The 27,102-nt window shown below is 32.2% G+C and overlaps 1 protein-coding gene across 16 annotated transcripts in view; it reads left to right on the top strand.

Moving 5' to 3' along the window:
• Positions 1-27,102, top strand: part of Ca-beta (Calcium channel protein beta subunit) — a 127,292-nt gene that overhangs the window by 18,621 nt on the left and 81,569 nt on the right. For 13 of the 16 annotated variants that reach the window (XM_085196306.1, XM_085196292.1, XM_085196275.1 and 10 more), the window contains exon 3: positions 9,815-9,904. The exons of the other annotated variants lie outside the window; for them this stretch is intronic. In XM_085196306.1, the coding sequence (XP_085052432.1) occupies positions 9,815-9,904 (90 nt within the window). The remainder of the gene's footprint in view (positions 1-9,814; positions 9,905-27,102) is intronic. 16 annotated transcript variants of the gene reach the window in all.

Below are 27,102 nucleotides of genomic sequence, written 5' to 3'. Positions count from 1 at the left end.
GGTAAGAAGTAGCACGATGTCATAAAGTTACTGTCTTTTTATCAATTTTTTTTCTAATAGCAAGTATGCGGCGTTAACTTCCACCACTTAACATGCAGTATCTCAAATTTGGGTAAGTCGGTGTTGAATAATTGTTATATATGTTTTGTTGACTATGATTGGTTATAATTTTCTTTTTTAAACTTATTTCATTAAATAGTTTAAAAATATTAAAAATATTGTTATATATTTTAAGCAAATTTGTGAAATTATTGCAAAACTTTAGAGTGAAGTACTATCTTCACTGATTCATGAGTAAGAGGCAACTGGGGTTAAATTGACTATGCATGCACCGCGACGCTGCGCGCTGGCCTCAATAATACTTATTTTTAACATTTTTAAAGTAATAAAATCAAGATGTTAGCTCTAACAACATAAATGAGCTGTTAAAAGCGTATAATAATTTTTACGTATTTAGTTTGATGAGAACGTAGGGCTTAGTGGTAACACGCCACACAGTTTCCAAGAGGCGTGGGTGGACAGTTTCCAATAGGCCCTGGTTCAAATCCTGCGTTAATTTTTTTATACGTTTTCTAGAAAATATATATTTTTTTTATAATAATTATTATAATAGAAAATGTTTCATATAGCTTGTATAGTGTTGGTTTATAACATGGGTAACCAAAGAGGATCACGAATTTGAGCACAAAAACTCGGGCGCGCCTTAATAAGTTCATCTAAAGCTTCTAATGAAATATCACACGACAATGATGAACATTTAAATTTTTGAACGTTTTTATTAATATTTGCCACAGCTCTTATCCACTGGAGATAAGTGTCATTTTCCTTTATAAAATTATACGCATGTAGGTTTTAGTTAGAGGGAAATAAATAATTTGAGTGGAAAGATGGTGCGATAAGACCGTAGTAGGTACCTGAGATTTGAGTACTTATTTAGGGTTGACAGTTCTTTGAATTAAAGCAAATTGAAAAATTGTTACATTTATTTTTTTTATAGTAATGTCTTTGTGTAAGAATTCGATTATTATTTTTTATTTAATTGTTAGTTAAGTAGAGTCTACGCTCTTCCATCATTAGTGCGGTGAAAATTAATAATTCAAGAATTTGAACCTTTTAATTTATATTCTTTATATTTTTTAAGCCTCTCCAATGTATTTCAGTTCAGTTATGATGTTTTGAGTGTGAGTACCAGATAAGCAATAATCACTACGCACATGTTATATTATATGGAGAACGTATGGAGGAGATAGTTCTGTAATAAAATTTATATAATTAAAAAAAAACAATTGACGCTTTTAATTGGGATGAATTTCGTTTTTGAGATTTTTTTACATAATTTTTTCATAGATAGTTTCAGTTACATAATTAGTCGACCTAATAAAAACCGATTAACTTTATACAACAATAAAATATATTTATTAATTAAAAACATTTAACAATAAACAATCTCCATCAATATTTAAAACATTTAATTAAAAATTTAAACGCATAGCTATAAAATAAAAGTCAAATCTGCCTACCCTATTGCAAAAATCGTTAGTACCAAGCATTAAGATTCCCCTCACACGGCGTAGTCACCGGCACTACCGTGATTTTAATGTTTTCATTTATCCGCTTATTATTATCGCCCACGTCTGACGCCTGTCGCTTTGTGTGTATACAAGAAAAGGAAAAAAAATGGAAAAATTATAAATACTTTAACAGAATCTTGATATTATAACAGTGGTCGTGGGTTCTGTCAAAAATAGCATTACGAATAACCCGCTCGTAGAGAGAAGAAAAAAAGTAAAAGTACTCTATTACAAAAAGTACTCTATTAGAAAAAAAGTAAAAGTACACTATTTAGAACTTAGTGTTAAAACATTAAATTCTCCACTTTTTGAAATTTAGACAAGTTGGGTGTTGAGTATGGTGAAACTAAGCCTCGCATTTTGTTTTAAAAAAGGATGATATCCTAATACAATACTTGAAGAAGTGGAATACTTGAAGAAGTGGAAATTGAATATTGTTATTTTTGCAGTTTACGTAAAGTATTATGTATATGCTAAAACTAATTTTAATAACGTAAAAAGCTTTTACTTTATGTTTTCTCTCGAGTAGCGTGTGGCAGTCCGCAAAGAGCTTTTACTTTGTGCGAAATATCAATATAATTATTACAAACCATTTTTACCCGTACAGAAAATGTAAAATTAGATGTTTTAACATGCTTTTGTTTGTAAATAAGTAATTTAATGTATGTGTAGTTTTTTAAACTATTAATTAATTAATTCACATCTCAGCTTAAGATTTTTGTTTTGAAATATATATAGTTAAAAATATAGTTCTCTACGTATTATTAATGTCAACCTTAAAAAATATATTGAAAATTTTTTTTCAAATAAGCTAAATCGCTTTATACAAGGATATGTATACAGACGTATCCACCTGACTCGCCTCGTCCCCGCATCCCGCAGGTACGGATGGTAATAATATCATATCGCCTTACCGTATCTATCTTTTGTTGTGTTCTCGCTTCGGTGTTTGGTGCAAAGTGGATGTGGTAGTTTTATTGTATATTTTTTAATTTAATTATTTTTTTTTATTAATGTTTATATTTTATATATTATAAAATCTGGTTTTTAACAATATGTTCATTGATATACTAGAAATAGTGATATATTATATATGATAGGAACAAGAAATAAAGACAAGCCAAGTCAAAAAGCCTCCAAAAAATGTATAAATCTTTTATGCATACGCATACATACGTCGTTAAAATAACTTCCAAATTCAAAAAATCTTTATTCAAAGTACGTTTTGAATCGTCAAATAAACATAAAACTATCGCACTAAGAACTCAGAAGACAGTTCTGGTGAGAGGAGTCGGTATGAAACTCAACATTTGCTCCTTTCAATGTCAATGTTATAACTAAATTATTACATAGACTGGCAGCTATCCTGCATAACATTCAATTTATATTATTTGCATATTTTTTTTTTAAATATTATTAAGCAGTGAAATACTTCTCTTAAAGCTTTACTTCCTAATATTGTTGTTACAAATATTTTAGATTTTTATTAGATTATGATTTCGATTAGATTTCTCCACTTGTTGTTTGCGATAAAAAAACCAGTCAAAAGGTTAACCGTCACATCCACTGTATTCCCATCATCACTTCTTGTACTCTGATGCACTTTCGTTTTTATGAAGCCACCAAATTGGTTGTTGCAAGTTCAGTTTAGTGTTTTTTTTCCATACATTTATCTTTATGGTCAACGTTGCATTGTGTCATATCCAAAGATATTTCGAGCTAAAAAAATATAAAAAATACTTATATATTATGGTTTTTGTAAAGGATCGCTTTAGCGTTACGTTGTGGTTACTAGCGAGGTATTGTTAGTTTGGTTTTTTTTTGCTAAACTTGTAAAAAAAAACAGCTTCACGCCGTATCACGTATGGCGGGTTAGAAAGGCAATTTAGTGTTAAGATACTCTGTTAGCGTTACTTCGAGACGTTGAGTATTGAGTGGCGGATCTCAACGCCGCGCTTTACTTACCAGAGTGAAGAAATGAAAATAAATAGATATAAATCATGCCGTTTTTAAATTTTATTGGATATTTTGTAAGATTGGTGTTTTGGCTTAGTTGTCCGAGATTTGTATCGAATGCTATACGTGAAGAACTAAATATATTGAAAATCAGTATGTAATTTTTTAAATATAGGAAGGAATTTTGTCTATTATAAATTCTTTATAATATACCCGCTCACGACAGGGATATCACCAAGAATCTAATGTCAAGATGTGTTTTAAGTGGCGAAACTTAACACCGCTCATTGCCTTAATACACAGAGTATTAAGGGAAATCCTATGAAAATGGGAATAATTTTATACAATTGAACCCATAACCATTACATGTACAATGTACAGATAACTATACATTTATATTACTATTTTTTATCGTCACGTAGCAGAGTAGGCAGAGGTCATCTGAAAACCTAGAGTGTTGTTTTGACACTTCGTTCCCATTGAGATACTTCCGTTCCCCACCTCCTGCCGAATTTTCGTACTGAAATTGCGTGTTCAGTGGTGTAATTCAATGTTATATTTTACCACGTTACCAGAGCTAGGTCAGCCGAGTGGAAATCGAATCCACAACCATCAGGTTTACAGTTACACGCTTGTGCCCATGCGCCAAGACGGCATCTCTGTTTAATTCCAAATTATTATATAAATAAAATTTAAATATGCAATGTATGTAATTCCAGTATTAATTAATAGCTTAATGTCATGCGATACAAAATATTTAGGTAAGTACTTAGAAAAGAAAGTGGGTACATTTATCCACTGGAAGCGAATTTTATCTCTATAAATAATTTCCTATGGACATTATGGTAATGAGGTAATAACTTTATAACTTGGACATGGTAATCTCGTGCCCTTTTTTTTATATTTACATGTGAAAAAACACTTTTAATTTATATTTTTTAATATTTGTGTGAATTTTATGATTATTATTAAAATACTGGGGCCGTAGTTGCGCAACGGCACAGCTTTTGACCGCAACTCCGATAGCAGGTTCAATTTCCACTCGAGAAAAAGGAATTATTTTCACTCTTTCGCTTTGGTACCAGTATTCTCTACTAGACAGAGAAAAATGAAATTATGCTATACTAATATTTAGTATTCGTTAATTATCTTTTATCGAATCCAATCTAAAAACTTATTATTTTTACAAGCTATATACTTAACGCGTACTTTATGGGGCCACCAATTAAGGATGAGTAATATTTATATCATAATGTTTAATTCCACGCATATCTTTAGTTCAATCGCGCAGTGAAATTCCGCAATATTAACTTTCTTTTTAGGCTAAAAAGGCAAATTAGAGTGATTAAGATGGCGTCCACTCATCAGTTAGATAATCTCGGCGTATTTTTTTTATTCCGCCGTCAGTTTTGAGCTTATTTACCGGCAATTAACCGAAATGTTGTGAATACATTATGAGTTGGGTTAAGTTTGTTGTCCAATGACTACAGCGAAAATTTATTAAAAAAAATGTGTATTAACTGACTAATACTAAACGGTTTTAGTTGTAAATTCATATTGATCTTTAAGGAATCCTATGGTAACGTTTGTAGCCTGGAATGATGAACTATACGTAGGTAGGTCCTTATATCCAACACTCGATGTATCAAAATGGGGGGTCCAAGTTCCAGACGACAGTGAGTTGTATCAATAAGTTTGATGTATTATATTTTAATGTTTCATTATTTAATTAATCTTGTATTATTATCTTAATTTATTTGTAGTTTTATAGCATTAGCATAGTCTTATATTTTTAAAGCGAAGGATCTCAAGCCTAAACCACTGTGGTACATTAGCACGAACATTGAGCACATCTAGTAGAGATGATACTCGTGATGATGTCGCCGGTCGCCATAAATTACGGATATTCAAATAATTCGATACGAATTCGGTACAGCAATTAACGAAAACCGGTTCTTATAGTGATGTTATGTATCGTGCGTTTGGTGAAAATTATGATTGTTTTTGACTGTGACTGCCGTCGTGGCGAAAAACAGTGTATGAATGGGATTGTTATTTTTATTTTTTATTTATATTAATATGCAACACCTCGGATTCAGGAGAGCAAAGCCATTCGGACGTAAATATTGATGAATACATAGCGGAATAAATAAAACTATATATACATATGTCTAGCGGAGAGAATGTCGCAACTCAAGTAGAGAATGTAGTAAATCACTTTTTTTATTTTCCTCTCATTTTAGAATATGACACGATAAAGCATAAAACTAAAAAAACCAATGACAATTTCGGAAAACTGTGACATTTTTTATATGCAAGCAAAGTTGTAAATAAAGTGGTATATTTAAAACTAAAACAAAAAGATCCATAATCATTTCCATAAAAGGGTAATTTCAATAAATAAAAACTTATTTTAAGTAAAAAAATATCGATATGCACACACATTACTATTTAATAAAAATTATATTATCTTTCTAGCCAATACCAGTAATGATACCGATGTACCTACAATGATTTAACAAAGTGTGGGCATGGCCAGTTTTATCGATTTATTTATTTCGAATTCGTACCGGTTCTATTCCGTGTCACCGCACTCTGTGAGCTTCTATTCTTAGTGATGTACCTATTTGAATTGTGTGTTAAGTTTTAATTGCTTTGTATGTTTGTGTGTGTATGATTTTTATTATTTTCGGGTTCCTTATTGTGACATTTATCAACAGAACTACTATAGTACTTACGTACTTATTTATATATTAGACCCTTCAGTTTCGTTTTCATAACGTAGAACGCTGAAAATTAATTATAAGTGCTTTGGAGAAGTGTTGGGGGGCAGAAAAGGAGGACTTATATAAATCCCTCTGGAAACGGGAAGACAAGATGACTAGTTTATTTTATAAATTATAATTTACTCTACTTTTTTGGCTCACACATTTAAACTAAGTTTCTCTTTTAGATAAAAGTTATAACAATTTTAAGTTCAAGTAAACTCAAACGCTCTTACTAGTGATAAGAATTTATTGCTACACTTTATGGAAATAGCTGGTGGTCATATTTTGATGTACAAAACAAAATGGCGTACGGTACCTATAAACATTAACGAGTTTTGTCAAAACATTATTCGATGTCTGACTTTAAAATTATGTTTTATATTCGGTAGTTACGTCACTAGTCCAGTGATATTAGTGAGGTAAATTGGTAATTAGTTTTTTTTTACGTTGAAGTATTGTATTTTTATTCATTTAGTTTTACCTATAGGTTTCTGTTTAGAGAAGGTTCCTTTAAAAAAAATCCGATACTCAACACGCAACGCCTGCTGAATTCGGCGAAAGTGGAGAACGGAAGTGTTTTAAAGGAAATAAAATGTTTAAGGACTGAGTTCCCAGGTTCCCTCTGCCTATCGTGCTTTGTGCGGGGTACAGCGTGAAGCAAAAAAAATATTTAAAAAGGATCACTAAAAAAATTAAAGCAAACAAATTGAACGCGGATATATGTGACCCAGTTATGAATTTAAATATACATATTACGATTTAGAGGTCGGACGATTATTTCCTTTTTTGTTGAAAACTGCTTAATTTACATATACCTTGCAATTTGTTTTGTATGAGGATAAATGATTTCGAATAACAATCATCTAAATTTACTAATATAATATAGCTGTAGATTTTGTTTGATTGATCGCTAATCTCCAGAAATAAGAGTGCAAATAATTTATTTTGTACTGGATAGTAATTTTAATGTGCAAGGCTATAGCCATATAACCCATACCATATGTTTCAAGAGTAATGAGAATTTTATATTAGTACGTCTATACGTACTATGTTTATAAAAAAACAGCTTCACAATATCTCCAGAATTCGGCGTAAATTAGGGAATGGAAGTGTCTTAACTACTACGTTTCAAATTGAACCCACTACCGCCACGTGTACAGTCAGTCAGTCAGTCAGATGCTGTCGGCCTCTATTTTTATAGAAAATCCAATAAAAATGCAAATAATATGAAATGAAATAATTTCGTCTCCTAACAGTATATCACGCACACATGTGATTGGCACGCCCACGTATTAAATATTATTATGTACCGGAAACATATATTTGGTTGTTTGAATCACTATCAACTATGAAACTTGCTCGATTTGAGGTTGATTATGTATAGGTGGCTTACAAAAGGGGACGCCGTTGGTGCCTTGTTAAATAGGTGCAGCTTCGAATCCTAAATAGAAAAAGGTCTATCCTCGTAGAAAGGTATAATATTCCTCCCTCGGGTAAGGTTGTGTAGGTTCCATCCACCAACGAAATCGTGGACGGGTCGCTAGTCGCTAAAAAATCACTAAGTACCAAAAATAATTATGGATGATGATATTAATACTTATTATTATATATTTTAACATATAGTGAAACAAGGTAAACTAAATATATTTGGAAAAAACGTTATATAAATACATAAATATTGTGAACAAAAAAACCAAGTTTGCGTTGATTGGTTTAACAATTATTTATATTCTAATTGACAAAATTACAGTGAAGTTTTTATCTTTTCTCTTAATAATCTTTATTTTATATAGCAATTATTGGTTAAAAGTAAATTTACTTCAAAAATATCTAACTAATAAAATTTTACTTTTAAAAATCTGATAAACAAAGAGCGGCGGTAAGTTCCGCCATTTAACACGCAATGTCCTAGAATTTAGTAGACAACGAATTGTTTTATAACACTAGACTCCAGTTGTTTTATCCTGCTATATGCGGGATAGAGCGTAAAGCTGAAAACAAGACATGCTCAAATTCTCTCTAAATGAAGAGTACAGAATGATTGTTTCACCGCCCTGTAATGGCTCCAGTAAATCTTCACGTTTACGGCCGACCGTCACTGACCGTAAAACTACGCACTAGGGATGACAGTTACAACTTTTTCCATTATTTTGTTGTAATAAGCTTTAAATATTAATATTAATTATGTAACTTTGCTATGCGGTCTCTTGACTCTATCGATCTGGATGTCTGGACCAAATGCTACGATGTGAATTAGAATTTTCGTGTTAACAGAAATTGACGAACCTAGTTATTTCATATGCGAACGCGACGGTTGTGGGTTCAATGCCCACTCGGGGTAATGAATTATTGTAATTGTCTTTGTTAACAAGACTATTAGACGTTGTCTCTGGTAACTCTGGTCTCTAAAAAGATTCATAATTAAAAAAAAACTGTAATAAAAAAACCACACTTCTCATTGAAAATAAAAAATTGGCAACCCTATCTATTTAAAAGTTGTCTGAACAGTACAAGTAGAGGTTCATTCGAAATAGCTCTATTTGCTTAATTGTAGCCAGCTTTTAAAACAATGAGAAGATTTAAACGATTTGGACAAAATATTCTTTTTTGTATTTATAATACAGTAAACCGAAGCCATCTTGGCTTAGATGTCATAAGCGTGTGCCTTAAACGCAATGATTGTGGGTTCGATTTCCACTCAGAAAAATGAAATGTTTTATATGTTCATTTTCTCGCTCTGGTGATATGCCGATCTTTTTTACCTCTATGAGAGCACCGTCAGGTAAAATAATTTAATATGATATTATTTATGATAGAAAATTGTTATAATGCTTATTTTTAATGATTACTTTAAAATAATATTTTATTTAATATGTGGATAACGAATTGTACATAAATGTAAAAAGTTATTGATAATGAAGATAATAAATAATACTTGTATATATTTTTAATTCAAAAATTCGTATATCCCCATATTAATTATTTAATTAGAACTAGCAAGTAGTTTCTAGATGCTTCTAGACGCTACACGATCACACACTACGATGCTTAACAATTTCAAGCCATCAATAGTCACTGCTCACTTAGTTTCATTAGATGTAATTAAATTTTACAATTACAGGGCACTATGATGAACTTTCGAGCTTAAACTGTAAATAAAACAAAAAGCTCATTTTGCAACTTTTAAAATGACCTAGTATTGTCAGTGAAGAATTACAAGTTTCAGCAATTTTTTTTTAATTTACAAAATTGTATATTTGAAACTTTTAAAGCACATTTTTTAATTGATGTTAACTATCAATTATTTTTTCCACTAAATAAAATTAAATTTAAATGTTGTTCTATATAAGAAAGATAGACACGCTTTTCACTGTCTATCTCAAAAAATATTTATTAATTAAAATTAAGAACAAAAAAAGCTCAATATAAGTAAAGCTGTAACTGACAGACAGACAAACATTTGGTTAGCTAGTCCCAGCATCGTAGTGTGTGGGTTCCCATTCAAGTCAGGGTGTGCAGGGTGGCGAGCGGCGGCGGGAATCGGCGGGCCGCGCGCTCTCCGACCCGGACCTCCAGGGCAGGCTCAATCCTGATATCAGCAACTATTGGGTATGTCTTTTGTATATGTATGTATGTTGTATATGTTGTATCTTGGGAACATTATATGTTATGATATTTTATGTAATTTATTTATGTGTTGTACGTTGAGAATGGAAAATTACTTATTTTTTGTAATTATTATGTTGCTTTTTTTATGTTATTACCAGGCAGGGTAAGCAGAGAGAGCTTTGTGTTAGAACACTTCGTTCATAAGTATCTCTTCACTTATTTAATTTTTTAATAAGTCATTTTTAATTCTCAACATTTTTACTTCTCATTATTGTCGTTAGTTTCAAACTCGCCATAATTCGTGTACCATTTTTAGTTGCACTGCAATATAGAGAGAGATAGTAGGCACTGTATAGATAGATGTTTTTATTATATAAATATGTATTTTACTTAATTTTATTTGAATTTTGAGAATATTTTTGCATGTTTTTACCTTAATACTAGGAAAAGTGAAAAATTATCTATTTACTGTTCATTTTCGAGACATTGCCTCAAATGGCTGAACTCGATGCCGCAATCAATCTTGCAAGTTAAATATAAACAATGACTCTCCTGGGAGGATTAGAATCTACAACCATCGCATATACAGTCAAGCACTTATCCACTGCGACACGATGGTTTTTATTTATACATGATTTTTTCCAAGCATATATAATATCGGCTTTTGCCCGCGGCTTCACCCACATGCTCAAATAAATAATTAAGAATTGAAAGTAACATATTGTAAATTGTAAAGCTCCGAAGTAAATCTGACCGTAGGTACATGTACTATACAACACAAAAAAAAAAATTTGATGAAGTAAACCTACCAATGGGCTGGTCACATTTGCCGCAGAATCGATGACCGTTGGGGTAAGCGCGTTCTAGAGTGGAGACCACGCCTTGGCAAGCGTAATGTAGGAAGAAGATGGGGTGACGATATTCACAAAGTAGCGGGCAGCGGCTGGATGCGAAGAGCTGAAGATCGAGCTCAGTGGCGTGCCATTGGAGAGGCCTATGTCCAACAGTGGACGAGGACAGGCTGATGATGATGATGATGAAACCTACCAAAAACCTACCAAATAAACCTTGTTACTTAAAAATATTAATACAGATAGAATATTTAGTTTCATCTTCCTTACAATAAATCGCAGAACTGAGGTGAACGAACAACATTATATTAATATACCACATTAACAATTTAATAGACGGTCTGCCCGACGTTGTCTAGCGTTGACGTTGTATTGGAATAATATTTTGTTTATCAGTATTTTATTACATACCTACCTATCTCTATACTCGTTTAATGATTATAATTCTCACAAATGCTTGCCGATTTTATATGATTTTTATTTATTATGAAGTTCATTTGGTTTTGTTGCGATTTTATAAGCTATTTGACGGCGCGACGGTTGTTAGTTTGATTCCCACTTGGGGGAATGAATTCTTTACATTCGCTCGCTTGTGTAACGTGAAATTAAATTGTTTTATGTAAATGTATATATGTCCACAGTAAAGACATATTTATTTATCGCTTCGCCTACGTTCTACAAATTAAGCTCAGAGAACATATCTTGCTAAATAGCAGTTTTGTCTTGCCAGATCAAGAAAATATAAATTAATTTTAAACTGGTATTCGAACCTTCACTTACCTTATAAAGATATTTTTTCACGATACATTTAGCTATTCCTTTTCTTTAATATTGTAAGTAAACCGATTTGAGCACCTTTCAAAGTAAAATACTCAATTCTCAAATTGCCTTGTTTCAACCAATACATACATATCTGCAACATAATTAACAAACTAACAAAACAACTAATGTCTTTTAATTCACATAATATATGTACAATACAAAATCTCGCATTAATTACCTGATTTTGTAGAGCAACATATGTAGGCGTTTGTCCTTAAACTTTAAACAAAGACGATTTAAATTACCAAAAAATTATGAAGAATTTTATTACCTATATATTACTCTAGCTTGTGATATTCAAAATGATCTCTAAATATATGCAAATAAGGCCCACTGAGCTCATTACCGCCCGTCCGTCTGTTATTTATTGAACATTGCGCAGACGCAAGTTCCCAGACATTTATTCTAATATAATTCGTATATCGAAATGCCGAATAGCTTTAATAGAAATCACTGACATTGTTTATGTTGGAGTACCGTCTGTGGTGTGCTTCTCAAACTTGTTTATTATTTGTGTATTTAATATTGTTACTTTTAATGTATAAAAGCTTGGAAGTATCTCTTAAAATTTAGGTTTATGGAACAATAGTCATCACCCGGAACTTTTAAAGTAAAATGGTAAATCCTGTTTATTTAGTTGGAAGTGAGTCCTATAGGGAATGCCCTTGCCGCTGATATCCCCCTTTTAGGTAGTTACGAAGTGCATGTGATTTTTTAGAGAATGTATAATTCAGTATTTCCATCACGACCGAAAAAAATATATTTTATGCTATAAAGAAAAATGATATGGTAAGCCACCTTGCCATACACGTCTTAAATAATTGTCATGCTACCAAGCTTCGCTACGATGTAGGCGTGCTACGTAGCCAACATAAAAAGTTACGAAAGTTTTAGAAGCGCTACCAGCACTATCATCTCTCGTGTTTTATGGCGTATTATGCTATAATAATATTTTTTACTTAGCACATTTGTTTATAGCCGTTTGTGTTTGTATGTGTGCGTAAGTGTGGAGCTGTGTGCGTGATGCGCGGGCGCAGCTCGGCTATAATGGTAAATGTAGGTATTAGTGTAGAATTGAAATGATATCTTGTTTTTTTAATGGAGATTTTCATTTCAAATGAATATGGAAGGAGTTAATTGTACTTGATTTCTGCTTGGTGTTAACGAAACAATTACTAGCACGCGTCGCACGAGTCACCAGTAAATTATAAATAAAAAAAAATACATAAGAAATATTATTATAGGCAAGAATTAATTTGCATCAAAGTGCGAATATTGTAATAATTTCACATTGACTTCCTATAAAGCCTAATTTTTGACACCTTCATCATCTAAGTATTTAATTTAGAGAAAAGCTAACTTATACCCTTTATAGTTCGTGACCTAAAAAAAACATACATACATACATTCATATTTATGTACGCCGCACAAGAAACAACGCCGTACCAAATAACGAACAAGATTTTATGTTCTTTCTCAGTAAAGCATTTAATATAAGTTTTTGAAACTATTTGCTAATAGAAATGAGTTTCGTATTTATAACGGCGGATCTTTACTGCGGTCCAATTAGTATTTAGAAATTCGTTTGAACGTCTTTTGTTACGAATGCGAATGATTTACGACGTAGTAGGGTACGAGTTCGAATAACGAAGGTTATTCTCTTATATATTTTAATTTCACGCTTTATCCCGGTTGGAGAAGAGAGTCTGGTGTTTCGTTCTTCACTTTCTTCGAGAGATTGCGAGTTGAGAACTTAACACTGCGTATTTTTTATACCAGAGCGGGATAATGATAACAGCTCTTTCCCGTGAGTGGGGATCGAACCCGCAGTCATGTTTAGACGATGACCTACTGCGCCTAAGAGGTCAGTTATCTCAAGGTTATTTTGCACAGTCAATTAAAATTATTATTGTTTTAGTTTGCATATAGAATATTTGCAATGGCCGTTTTAGTTGTGAAATTTAAATTTTAATTGATTCAAATTTATAATCAAATTGGAGATGTTACACGGAGTTTCGATGTTACGTCATTCTTTATTACGACCTAATCTAATGTAAAATGTGTAAATAAATGTTAAGAAATTATTTGGTAATTTTTATATGGACCAATTGATTCCTCGTACTCGGGTTTATTTTAATATGTTAATGTACATAATATGTCGTATTGAGATCACCGAGGCGGAGTGGAAGAGTTCGACTGTAGATGCGTTCGTTAACAATTTTGGGGGTTATTGTCCTTTTTTTTTTGTTTTCCCCCCATTGGTGAAAAAAATGTGACGTTAACTTTCGCCAATTGCCACGCAATATCTCAAAATTTGTAAAAAAGTGTAAGTGTTCACAAGTTTCGAAATGTCACAAAAAGAATTTTAAAAAAGATTATTTTCTATTTAAAAGCTACTTTTAAATTATTTTTATTTAGGTAGATTTAGATAATTTAAAGTGTTTAATAGATATTGACAATACCCTCATTACGATTTGCACCCCCTTTTATCATGACCGTTTAAGTGGGCGGGCGATTTTCTACACCACAATGACGTCAACAACCAAAAAAGAAGAAGTTAAAGTAAGTCATAAAATATTCCATGTAACTTGATAGATATTAATAGGAACGTGTAAATTTTCATCTCGATGGATAAATAACGATCGTTATATTTTCACTTCATGTATAAAGGAACTCCACCCAATCAATTTAGTGAAAACTTTTTTCCAACAGACTGACAACACTGACAATTCTTATAGTTGAAATTTTACTTAATTTCTACATTATCTACTGAAGCAGCAAAATTAAAGTTATTTAATTATAATCATTCTCGAGTTGGAATCGAATTCAAAACTATCGCGTGTATAGCTAAACACTATTCCACTGGGCCACGACCGGTCACAATATAGGCTTTCTCTTTTTATTTATTGTACACATACAACAAGTAATTTTAGTTGAAAATATCATAAAATTACAGAACACGGAGGTCCCTCCATGTTTCTCAAATAAACAACATTTACAAAGATAATCTCAGCGTAATAGGCATTCAACAATCAATTAAAAATGTTCTCGGCTATACTTAGAAAGATATAAATTAGATGATTCTGTTCTTAGTTAGCGGACCACACGCGAAGACTCTTTATTCATATTAGAAATTAGGGTCTCATTAATTCATTAGGCTACTTTCTATCTATCGAACGTTCGATGAAACATTTTTTAATCAGATGTTATAGTTTTATTTTGATTGAATTGAAAATATTATGATTATTAGACACTATTAATGATTAATAATCTATGCTAGTTCGCAATATTGAAATTTATAACTGAAAAGTTTGTTTGATTGCGTTAATCTCAGGAACTGTTCGTTCGAATTGGTTTTTTTTGTGTTAAATAGTCCATTAATCGAGGACAGGGGCTATATTTTATTTTAAAAGAGAGTAGAAATAGAGAACTTATAATTCTAGTGCTAAGGTACTCCGTTCTCATTAAGACACTTCCGTTCCCTACTCTTCGACAAATTCTGGAAGCATTCGTGTTGAGTGGCAGAATTGAACGCCGCGTCAAAAACTAGTTTCATATAAGAAAAACTCGATATTACTTGATACTATTACCTAACATATCGAGTCCAAGCGAACTAGTTAATTAAGATATATATACCTATATAGGGTAGAGTTTACCCTTACAATAAAAGAGTTACAAATCTTGTTGATAGCATCTTTCTAAGAAGATTTTACAGTTTCGCTATCCAATTATCTATTGTAAATTGAATCGTGCGAATATCAAGTATGTGGATAATATATATTTTTTTAATATTTAGTTAGCGGCTTCATTTTTGTTTTCTACAAGGAAAATGTGGCGTTTAGTTCCGGCACTCAACGTGATGTCTCAAAATTGGGGAACGGAAAGTCTTACCACTAAGTTTACTCAGTCCATGAAATAATATATTTTTGTGGAATATTTTAATATTTTTGATCTTCTTAAATATAATCTGTATATTATCTATCTATATATATAAAAGGACTTGTCCTCACTGACTGAGGTAAGACGCGCGCACAGCCGTAACCGCTGATGGTTGAAACGTCAAATTTGGACAGATGTTTACTTTCGTAATCTGAACATCCACTAAGAAGGGATTTTGAAAAATTTTAACCATAAAGGGGTGAAATAAGGGTTGAAAGTTTGTATGGAAAAAAAAATTAAATCAGCACCGATATTTATAAAATTTGAAATTCAGACTCTTAAAAGTATTTAATTGAACATATGTTTCATGGTTTTCTAGAATTCTTCCCTTAAGGGTGCAAATAAGGGGTTGAAAGTTTGTATGGAAAAATCTTTAAATCGCCACCGATTATTATAAAATTTTAAATTTAGACTCTTAAAAATATTTCATTAAACATATGTTTAATAGTTTATTAGAATTCATCCCTAAATAAGCGAAAGCAAAGCTGCGCGCGTCCGCTAGTTATAAATATTGGTCTGGAAGACAAAGCATAGTGTTGAGATCCATCTCCCTCAACACACAATGTCTTAAATTCCGAAACAAAGCCGTTGTAGGAATTCAACCCTGCTTTCCAAGACAAAAAGTAAAACATTAAAAACAAACCAAACAGAACTTCAAACCTACTACTAGAGTGTGTAATTTAATTCCATATTACTTCATAATTATAAAAAATGTAAGCGCAACTTAATAAACGTGAGAAACGAGAAAAACAAATTACTTGGCTTGTAGTTGTGAAAATTGATTGCTCATAATTATAATCAGATAAGAAGTAAGTAAACAACTTACGAATATTCTAAGTTTCTAAGTAGGTATATGACATAAACATAAGTATGTTAAGAATCTGTTACGTAATTAAGTTACGGATACCGATTCTTTTTAACCGACATCATGAGAAGGAGGTTATTGGTTTGACGTAATTGGATTCCGCGTATAGTAGAGTAAGCGTAGAAAACCTAGTGTTAATAAATTTGTCTTGATTATTTGCTTATTTTAGCCATTTTTCATATTCTAATAATATAATTCTTTGTAAAAATATATATATTTGTAATGATACGTGAAACAGAACGCGGCGTTAAGTTCCGCTATTCAGGTCGCAATGCCTCGATACTAGAGCGGTACTTACCCCCCTATATGTGGGATATACCGTGAAATAAAAAAAAATATATAAGAAGTTCCTCAAACGTTATATAACATAGAATTAATTTAGTGATATGAGAAACTTTTATCACCACATAACGCGTAATCGCTTGTAAAATACAAATCACAAACGTCGAAAGTGTGAAACTTTTTACACTAACTATAAAACAAGTCGACGCTATCTCACAACTTACCTTTCATATATTACCAAATTTATTAGTACTTTACGGAACTTTTTATTATACATTTTAACGATTCTAATTTTACTATCAAAATTTTATATACCTACGCCTAGTCGCCTAGTTAGGTTAATTAGCTCCGAGGAGTAATGTTCGATCTGTGATGTTGATGTTGATGGTGATGGTTGGTCTGGTAAACGTTTTTGTTGTTGGGTTCTGTAGGGAATTTGTTGTGTAAAGAGGCCGTCGAGGCACTAGGATGTTGCTAGACACGTGACGGTTGTGAGTTCGATGCCACTCGCGATTAAATTATTAATATTTTCATTTTTTTTCGCTCTGGTGACAAGGCAAAGCGCGGCGTTGAGTTTCGCCGTACAACACGTAATGTGAAGAATTCTTCTTTTTCGTTTAAGCCTGAGAGAATATCTTACATAAAGAAACATAATTATATTTATTAAAATATCTTTGGGGCTATGATAACGCAGCAGCATAACGTCTGACTATGAAAGCCATAATTGTGCGTTCGATTTCCGCTCTGGTAACAAAATAAAACTTGACGTTAAATTCCCGTGTTCAACACGAAATCTGTCGAAAATTAAATGGTGCGTGGAGAATCGTGTGTCCTAACACTAGATTCCTCTGCCTACCCTACTACAATACATATATTTAATAAGTCTAGCCAAGCTTTCACTAAAATCTTTAGTTTATTAGACCACTATGTACGTATATTAAAACCAAGCCAAGGTCTTTCCTACCAACGAACTAATCCCCAAAAATGTAACACATACCCATCCATATCAACTCGGCCGACACCAAACAATTTTAATAACCCATTATCAGTTAGATTGTTAGGATATAAACAGAACCGATGTTTATTGCACTATAATAACATGAAGTGCCTTTTTATTTGCTCCCGTAGCATTTATCTTTGGATCTTTTATATGTATAGTTATAGTATCGAATAGGTATGTATGTTTGTATTGTAATTGTGTGGTTTTATTGCTAAATACTTAAATGTTACGTTTGTGGACTGTTTCGGGGAACTGTGGTGGTATTATCTGGGTTTACATCTGTGTTGCTCTTGGATAGTATAGTTGTGACGTCATTTTATGGTTATCCTGAGGCGTAATACAGCGTTGAGTTTCGCCACTTAACGGACGGACGGACGAAGTTATAGATCGTATTTAGCTTAGTATATGTATTGGAGTCTAAAGCAGCTTGTTATACACCTTGGTTGTAGGTTGTTATATACCTTGGTTATGGGTTAAGTGAAGAACGTATAGTTTTGACATAAGAAAAGGAATGAACATTTATTAACATATAATAACAATTGCCTATTTTTTATTAATAAATTCAATAAAATAAAACTACTTATAATAAAGAAAAAAATCTCGTGATTTGGGCATGTTTATTAAAAAAAATAGATAAATTAGTAATCAATAGAATTTCTCTAAAAGTAGAAAAGTAGCCAATACACGGCCATAAACAAAACGATTCACATACCGCGGAGCGCATGTAACTCGTTTCCCGACAAATGATATTTAATACATTATTTTATTATAGCTTAGAGCAGCTTTTTCAATTCTATTCTCATTGATTTGTATTTATATGATATGCAGATAGAACTTAATGTTAAATTATTCTTTTTAGGGTTCCGTACCATTTAAGGAAAAAAGGAACCCTAGTAAGATCACTTTGTTGTCCGTCTGTCTGTCTGTCTGTCTGTCTATCAAAAGCCTTTATCTCAGAAACGCTTGGAGATATCCAGTTGAAATCAAACCATATACTCAAATCTGTGGTCCGTCAATTTCCTGAAAAATCATATTTCTACGTTTACTTAAAAAAAGATATGGCCGTTTATTTCGTAAAAAACGCATATTTTGACACTATAAAGGGAATCAAAATTTATAGGGTACTTCCAGTCGACCTAGAATCATGAAATTTGGCAGCATTTGAAATTATAGATTTGTGGATAAATCCTAAAAATAATAGCCTTGAAATGAAGGAAATAAATTATATTAAAGCTAGTTCGAGCGAGGTATCAGATGAAAGGGCTCTGGCTAAGCTAAACTTGAATTTCAGAAAAAGCTCGCGACCTCCAATTTACATGGAACCTTCGGTGGGAGAGCCCGACTAGTTCTCACTGCGCTAATGTGCGGGATACAAAGTAAAGAAGAAAGAGACTTAAAAAAATCAACTAACCATAGATTATTCCTAAGAACCCTTAATTTATCAAGAGAGAATGCTAGATTTTATTTAACAAAAACCACAAGTAATATAGCTGTTACGTTCAACTCAGCTATGCCATATCCAAACTAATATTACCAGTTTTGGAATAATTCGTATGTATGTATGTGCTTTATACGAAGATTCTTGTTTCGGGCACATCTCGTTATTTCTGTTTTATTGTATGAATACGTAATGTTATTGCCGCGATGGCACGTTGCGACATCGCCAATTGCCGAACTTAACGCTCGCTACGGTAAATTGTCAAAGAGTAGCTGTGTTGTAGATCATGCCCGTATATGGGCATATCGTTAAATGGATGTTTCAAATCGTTGAATAAGTAAAATGTTAGCAGCTTAATTAAAATTTTTAAGTAAAAAAATATTCATTTTAAATAATTGAAAATTTTAAAATAAATATTGTTAGAAATTTTGTTCACGGAGCGAAATCAATACTTATTAAAAGTGAAGCGAGACTAAAACTGCTAAAAAACATGGTTTTTTTGTTCGGTATTTACGACTATGGTTACTCATACACCTGATTTTTGGTATAATAATTATTAATATTAATATTAGTGTATATCCTTATTAAATTATAAAAATTACTTGTAAAATTTTTTAGATACCTCTATACCTTAAAAAAAGATTCACGTTTTGACTAAGACCTAGACAACATGAACGATGTTGCGAAAATATATAATACTTTTTGCAAACTCAATTGAATGGATTAGCGTAATTTTTCGTACGATTCCTATATGTAATATGTATCATTCATACATTAAAATCTAAATTTGCACTACATTGACTAGTAATGTACTTATTGAAAATCTGTTTTTGTAACTTTTACATATGGCCATGACATCTTGTAAGTAGAAACAGTGTTCAAAACGTCGAATTTAGTGTTATTTTAAATATCTTGTTTTTTTTAAGTTGCTATGTAAAAAATCTAAATTTTAAGCCAATATTCGATAATATAGTGAGTTTTCTCTATATTCTCTATATATTTACTTTACGTGTATATTTGTGTTAAAAATTTAGTAATTAGTAATATACTACGTGATTATTTAGTCAGTAGCAATATAAGGAATAAAATAAATGAAAAAAAAAATGCATTAATAGATTCACTTCACATCAATAGACTGTCGCATCTACAAAACCATTGATCTATATCGCCATTAGAATTGAATTTGATAAGTAGTTATGTGGCATATGCTTGTTTATGAGAAATCCCATATCTTTATTATTCAAATGTCTCGCCCGAACCGGTCCATTTTAACGTTAAAAATAATTGCGTCGGTGTACTTCGTTTTATAGAACTTAGGTATAATAGTTATTAATATTTAAGGCCATCGTGGCGTCTCGGTGGTACGTGGGTTCGATTCCCACTCGGGGTAGTGATTATCTTCATTTTTTCGTTCTGAGTAGCATTAGAAAGCGCAGTGGCCTGTCTAATAACAAGCAAATACTTGCGGGCGGTGCGTGAAGAATGTTTTAACACTGACTTTCCTTCTTCCAGTATATCGAGACCAAAAGCTATACTCCAAAACAAAGCTTCATTTAAAACTCGCTATTCAGAAACAACTTTTCTAAAAAAAACCCAACAGAGGTCATATTTATTTCACACATTAATTAATTGCAGGTAGATTTATCTATCCATTGCGGTAATAAAATAAAAATCGTACGCGGATGCTGGGAGGTCGTGCGAATTCGATATTCGCGCAATCGCTTCCTAATAGCCTTGTATGGAATAAACATTATATTTTGTATTGCTCATCTATGGACGTGATTGCATATCTATAACTATATCTATGAACACGCAATGGGCATATATTATTTTTATTTCCTGGCTTAGGTAACAAAATAGAGATTTTGAAGGGCGGAACTCAACACCGCGCTTTTCCGTCTTATCAGAACGAAACACCAAAAACGATTAATGCTCCACCACACTACCACCACCTGGATACGTGGCACTCCACTACTGTGCGGTTTCGTAGAAATTTCCTTCCACGCGCCACCGAACTGTGGAATGGCCTGCCCGCGGCAGTGTTTCCAGGTCGGTACGATATGGGTACCTTCAAAAAGCGCGTCTATCTCCACCTCAAAGGCCGGCAACGCACCTGTAGCTCCTCTGGTGCTGCACGGGGTCGTGGGCGGCGGTGATCACCACCAGGTGACCCGAACGCTCGTTTGCCTTTTTTCCATAAAAAAAAAAAAGATTAATGCTTCTCGGTTGGGAATTGACCCCACAACTGATAAGTTGTTTCTACTGCGCTACTACGGCCTATGTATCCATCATATGTTTATATTAGAACATTTGTATGCAGTAGTCAAATCAACCCACGGCTGCTCCGATTTTGATGATGTTATTGCCATTATGATTTCGTATTGCGTTAGCAATGACAAGATGAGTCAATATCTCTTTACTTATATGTACAATATAAGAAGTAGATTTTATATATTTATAAGTTTTGTAAGTAGGTAGGTAGGTACTGTGAACTTTTTAAAATTTTTGAACATCGCGTGGGTTATTTATTTTATGAGTAATATTTAAAATTTCTCTTTAAAGTTTTGGCGAGACCAATCGTCTCACAGGGGCACAAGCATGCCACTGTAAATATGACACGGTGTGAGTTTGATTCCCACTTGAGAAAATGAATTATTTAATATTTTCACTCTAGTCATGTTGAGTTCCGCTATCCAAAACGCTATGCCTTCTGAATTGCTAGGAAATGGAAAAGCAATTTCGAACGTGGGGAACGGAAGCGCTTATTGAGAACTGAGAGTTTTAACACTAGGTTTCCAAGTTACCTTGCTATGTACGAGATACAGAGTGAAGCTAAAATAACAATTAAAAAAAACAAAAAAGATACGTACTTGGATTTGAATCCGTATGCATCCTTTTTAGTATTTACAATAATGTTCTAAAACAACAGAAATGAAAATAAACTTAGAAAATAAATCAAATAAACAAGTAAAACATAAAAACAATCTCAAATTATCATCTTCATATATTGCTATCTCTTCTTGGAACATAAAGTAATGAATTATTTATACATACCAATAAACGTCATTGGGACATTTATTAGGCTTTTAATTAAAATAATTGAAGAAAACTCTCTACTACGGCAGCTTGTGGTGTTCTGTGGGAAAATTGTTAAATAATATTTTTTAGTATTTTTTGTACTTTTTTAAGCTTCACGCATTATCCCGCGTATCCCCACGTACTGTCCAATTTTCGAGACATTGAGTGGCAGAACACAACGCCGTGCTTTGCCTTTAAATAACGGTAAAATGAAGACTATGGCTTAATACAATCCTGCTCTAATAAAAGATCCTGATTGTGACATCTCCCCAAGTTAGGATCGATTATAACTAGAGGTCTGGTAAATCAAAGGACGTAGAGTTCCGCCACTCCTCTCTCGATAATTGAGCGGTGCTTGGGGAACGGTGAAGCACGTTCCCCGAGCAACGACACTAGGTTCCTTTTAACTTCCCTGCATATGCTGTATAAAATAATTCAAATAAAAATATCAAAAAATCTATTAAAAGGAGAGGCTGATATCGAAGTAGCTAATTTATTTGTTTCTAATTAGTATTTAAAACTATATATTATGTTTAAGCAGGAAGTCTTGAGTTGTAAAAAAATAATTTATGCATAATATATTTTTTTATCTTTTTTAGAAAATTTATGGAAAGTGACGATTTATTTCGAGCCACTTCAGTTTGTAATTTCGCATTTCATTCTAATTCTTCTTTCTTCTTTCTTTATGTTTGAAAGGTTTTCTTTTTCTTCTTATGTAGTTTATGAGGAAGCTACACAATCCACGTCGACAAAGTTGTCAATAATGTCAGTGAGCCCAAAAATTATACTTTGCGATTCTTACTTAATTATGTTAATTATCATTTAACAAACATTTACTTGCCAAATAGATTTTTTAAATTTTCACGCTTTTTAGTGAGTATGAGACGTAGGTAGAGGGCACTTGGGAACCTACTGTTAAGATGTTTCGTACTCATTAAGACACTCTGTCCCACTTTCTGCCTAAATCTGGAGGTATTGCGTGCTGAGTGGAGGTCTCAACGCGTCGATTAGCCTATAACTGATGAAATAAAAATATTAAACATTTCATTTTCTCAAATGGGAATTGAACCCACAATCAGTCGAGTTTACAGTCGCAAGCTTGTGCACCAGCACTACGAGTGGCCTCTACATTCATATTTCTATTTAATTCCAAATAAATGCTAATTACCCTCTCCAAGTGCTGCTTTTATCTACTTATTTAGACTAAATTAAAAATATACGCCCATTTTAAAACTATCAATCAAGATTTATGAGATATACTTACATATATATACGAATATATGTATGGAAATGAAAATTGCCAACATCTACACATTAAGCAGTTTTATGTATTTTATAAGGATGTAATATTATTCGTTATATGACTTGAATGCTTAATATACTATTTAAATTGATATCGTAATAGCTAATGTTATCGTTATATTGAAAAATAAATTTGTGAAAGATATATGAAGAAAGTAATTATTTTTGTTATATATTGACGCCGTATTGGCGTCTGTTTGTGAACAAGAAAGTTGTGGGTTCGATACTCATTTGAAGCAATATTATATAAGCGGCCCGTTTGCGACTTCGCCCGCTAATACTACAATTTTTATTTTCATCTAAATTAAAAGTCAAACAAACAGGCTTAGTCATTTGATATTGTAGTAAGGTTGTTTGAAGTCGTTTTTTTTTTGTTAAAAAATAATTTATAGCTTACGCAAGTGAAACTAAGTGTTATATCTTGTATAAATATAAAATATACCAACAAAATTACAATGTAGGTACATTCGTTACAGGTTATCATATATTTTTAATTTATTGCCTTATTCTAACTAGTTTCAATTACTATTAAAGTTCTTCATGTAAAAGTTTTCGCCTGCGGCAGCTTTTTGTACCGACCGTGTTAGACGCATACACTATTTATGGATTTGTATCTATTTCCTTTATTATGAAATGACTTGTAATAGTTTTAATTTGAGTTAAAAGTCATCATGTGGTCATATATGGGTTAATTATGGGTTTGATTCGCGCTCGGGGGAAGGTTTAAATTTAATTTAATTTCATTTGTCCACCCTTGTAGATAAGGCTTGATATTACGTACGTCTCTTGTAATATTCCTAAAAGTAAGAGTAAGAGTAAACCCATCATTGTTGCAAAAAATGAGCGCTACATCGATTTTCCACTACATTCTTAATTTAGACAAGCCGGTATATACATATATATGTTTTTGCTATCTAATCTATACATCGAATCAAAAATCATTTATTTGGCAAAAAATCTGGGAAACAAACTAATTATATAATAATAATGACCTTTTTAAATAATGCTAAACTCATTAAAGTTATAGTCATTTAAATGTATAAGTTGTAAATATAAATGTATTATCTAAAATGCAAATAACAAGATCACTTTGTTAAAAAAAGTAGTTTCACAATATGCTCCGCCTACGCAGAGGGATTCTGGTGTCTAGACACTCTATTCTCCACTTCTCATTGCCTATTTCAAGTCATTGCACGTAGGGAGTCAAAAGACTTCAAAACTTAGTTAAAGAAAGTTAACTAAGTTTACGTGAGGCAAGGCGTGGCGTTGGAGTTCCACTACTTAACGGGCAATGTCTCCATTATTCAGCGGAAGTATCTTAATGAGAATAAAATGTCTTAACACTAGGTTCCCAGGTTCCCTCTGCCTACCCTGCTCTAAGAGCGGGATAAATAAAGTGGCGATACTCAATTCATTGCTTAATCGCAAACAAAAATATATTCAACAATAGTTTCTACGTAATATTTTTATTATTTTTCTGTATATCTAAACTTGCAAATTAGAAACTAATATAATTTTATGGACAAACTGACATTTGAGAATTTCAATTAATGTCAATGGTCGATCCATAAGGCGTAAGTAGATCAAATGTCGACATATTCAATTTATAGTATTAATTTGTATGGAGGTAGAGTCGGCCTTTCACCGGACTTTCATATTTATAGTAAGAAAGCTTTAAACCTCATAAAGCTCTTAGTGATCGAAATTCATCTTCATTGTGACCCTTATTTGTATAAATAGTTCTTTTATGTGGTCGTTAATGCTTGTTTTCCACTTAAATAAAAAAATATCAAATTTTTCACGATTTTTCACGTATAGCAAAGTAGGTAGAGGATATATACTGAAGAGACACTCCTTTCCCCACTTTCGGCTCAATTTCTGAAACTCGGCGCCGTAATCTAAAAAAGATAATAATTAGGGAATTAAAAGATATATTTAATATCACACATTGTTCTGTCCTTGGAGGCGTCAATTTCCTAATGAAACAAAGTAAAATAAAAAAAATTAGAACCAACATAAAAATATATACTGTCTGTTGTTGTTTTTATATGGTGATATAGCTTACCACTATATTGAATTCGATGTGTCACATTGATCTATAGCATACATCTAGCATTATAAAATTGTTACTTTAATTCCTGTTTACACAATCCATACCTATATTATAAATTCGAAAGTAACTCTGCCTGTCTGTCTGTCTATCTTTTACGCAATCAGGGCGAAACCGCTAATTTAATTATGATAAAATACTCATATAGAGATACTTGAGGGTCTCGGGATGAATATAGGATACGTTTTTTCTCATATTTGTAATATTTTGATATATATCAATATATTAAAATACTTATTAATTTGACATGCAATTTATTCCGCCATGTTAAAAACAACTGTCGCTACGCGACCGTTGCTAAGCAACGATTTGCAAAGTTGGTTATTAGTAAACGTCACCCAAAATAAGCTTGCTTAACGCATCTCTCTATTGAAAACTGAAAATAATTTCATAAATATATTTAATAAATATTCGTATAGTTCAAGCGGGCGTAGCCGCGTACGGGTCCACTAGTATATAATATAACGCCGCTTTCTTGATATATCGACGGTGATTGCCTAATTAATATATAATCAACTTAGGCTTTTTATAACGCCAATATATATACTCGTATATTTTAAACTAGATTGTGAAATATGGAAATTTTAGTTTACTTTTAATCGTTTGTTTGTAGATTTGGCACACGTGTAGCGTTGGCCTCTTAACGGGAAATTAATTATAGTTATTAGGCTGAGGCTTTTAATTTTGGTCTTTTTTTAGTGCTTATATTAAATCTAGATGTTAATTTATTATTTTTATTATCTAAAATATATATTCATTTTGTATATATATGACTTAAATATATAATAAAATATTATAACACGCATTAATTTAATTCGGTGAAAGAACGGAGAGATGAAATTTAATAACGTAGTAATACCCTAGATTATGCCTGTCGTTGGTATTGATATAAATAAGAATAATATTTAATTACTTAAATCCAGAACTTTTATTATGTTTTTTCTAAATACATTTTAGTCAACTTTTTTTCTTCGCGCCGCATCACGCATGTAGGAGGGTAGGTAACTCCCTAGTGCTAAGGCAGTCGTTCCTCACTTTCCGCCGAATTTTTGAGGCATTGACTATTGAGTGCATCTAACGATTTTTGCACTTAGATTGTCATATACATATCTAAGGCTTAGCGCGCACTGGTGACTTTTGTCACGGTGACAAAAAATTTTTTGTCACTCACATGTCACCATACTTTTCGCCACTGCGCGCACTTGCGATGACAGTGACGAAATTTTTACATTTGATAAAATGGATCTCGAAGAGATGGTTGTCTGTGCACTTATATTAAGAAATAGAAAAAAAAGCAAATGTAGAAAATATTGGCTTTCAACTTTTCATTTGTCATAGAGCAATGGCCTCAACTCAATTTCGTGAATCAGTATTGTCATTGTCTATTTTATCTTCATGAAAACACACGTTTTGCCTTGGTGATGAATTTGACGCCATTCTTGAAATAAAAATTCGGTGCTGTAATGCAACATGCTGCTGTTTCATGTTTATGCGGAAGACGACTAGTATGG

Source organism: Heliconius melpomene, chromosome 1 (genome assembly GCF_056956725.1).
Source record: "Heliconius melpomene rosina isolate 202511_hmr_F chromosome 1, ASM5695672v1, whole genome shotgun sequence".
Lineage (NCBI taxonomy): Eukaryota > Metazoa > Arthropoda > Insecta > Lepidoptera > Nymphalidae > Heliconius > Heliconius melpomene.
This window is presented reverse-complemented; position numbering and strand designations above follow the sequence as displayed.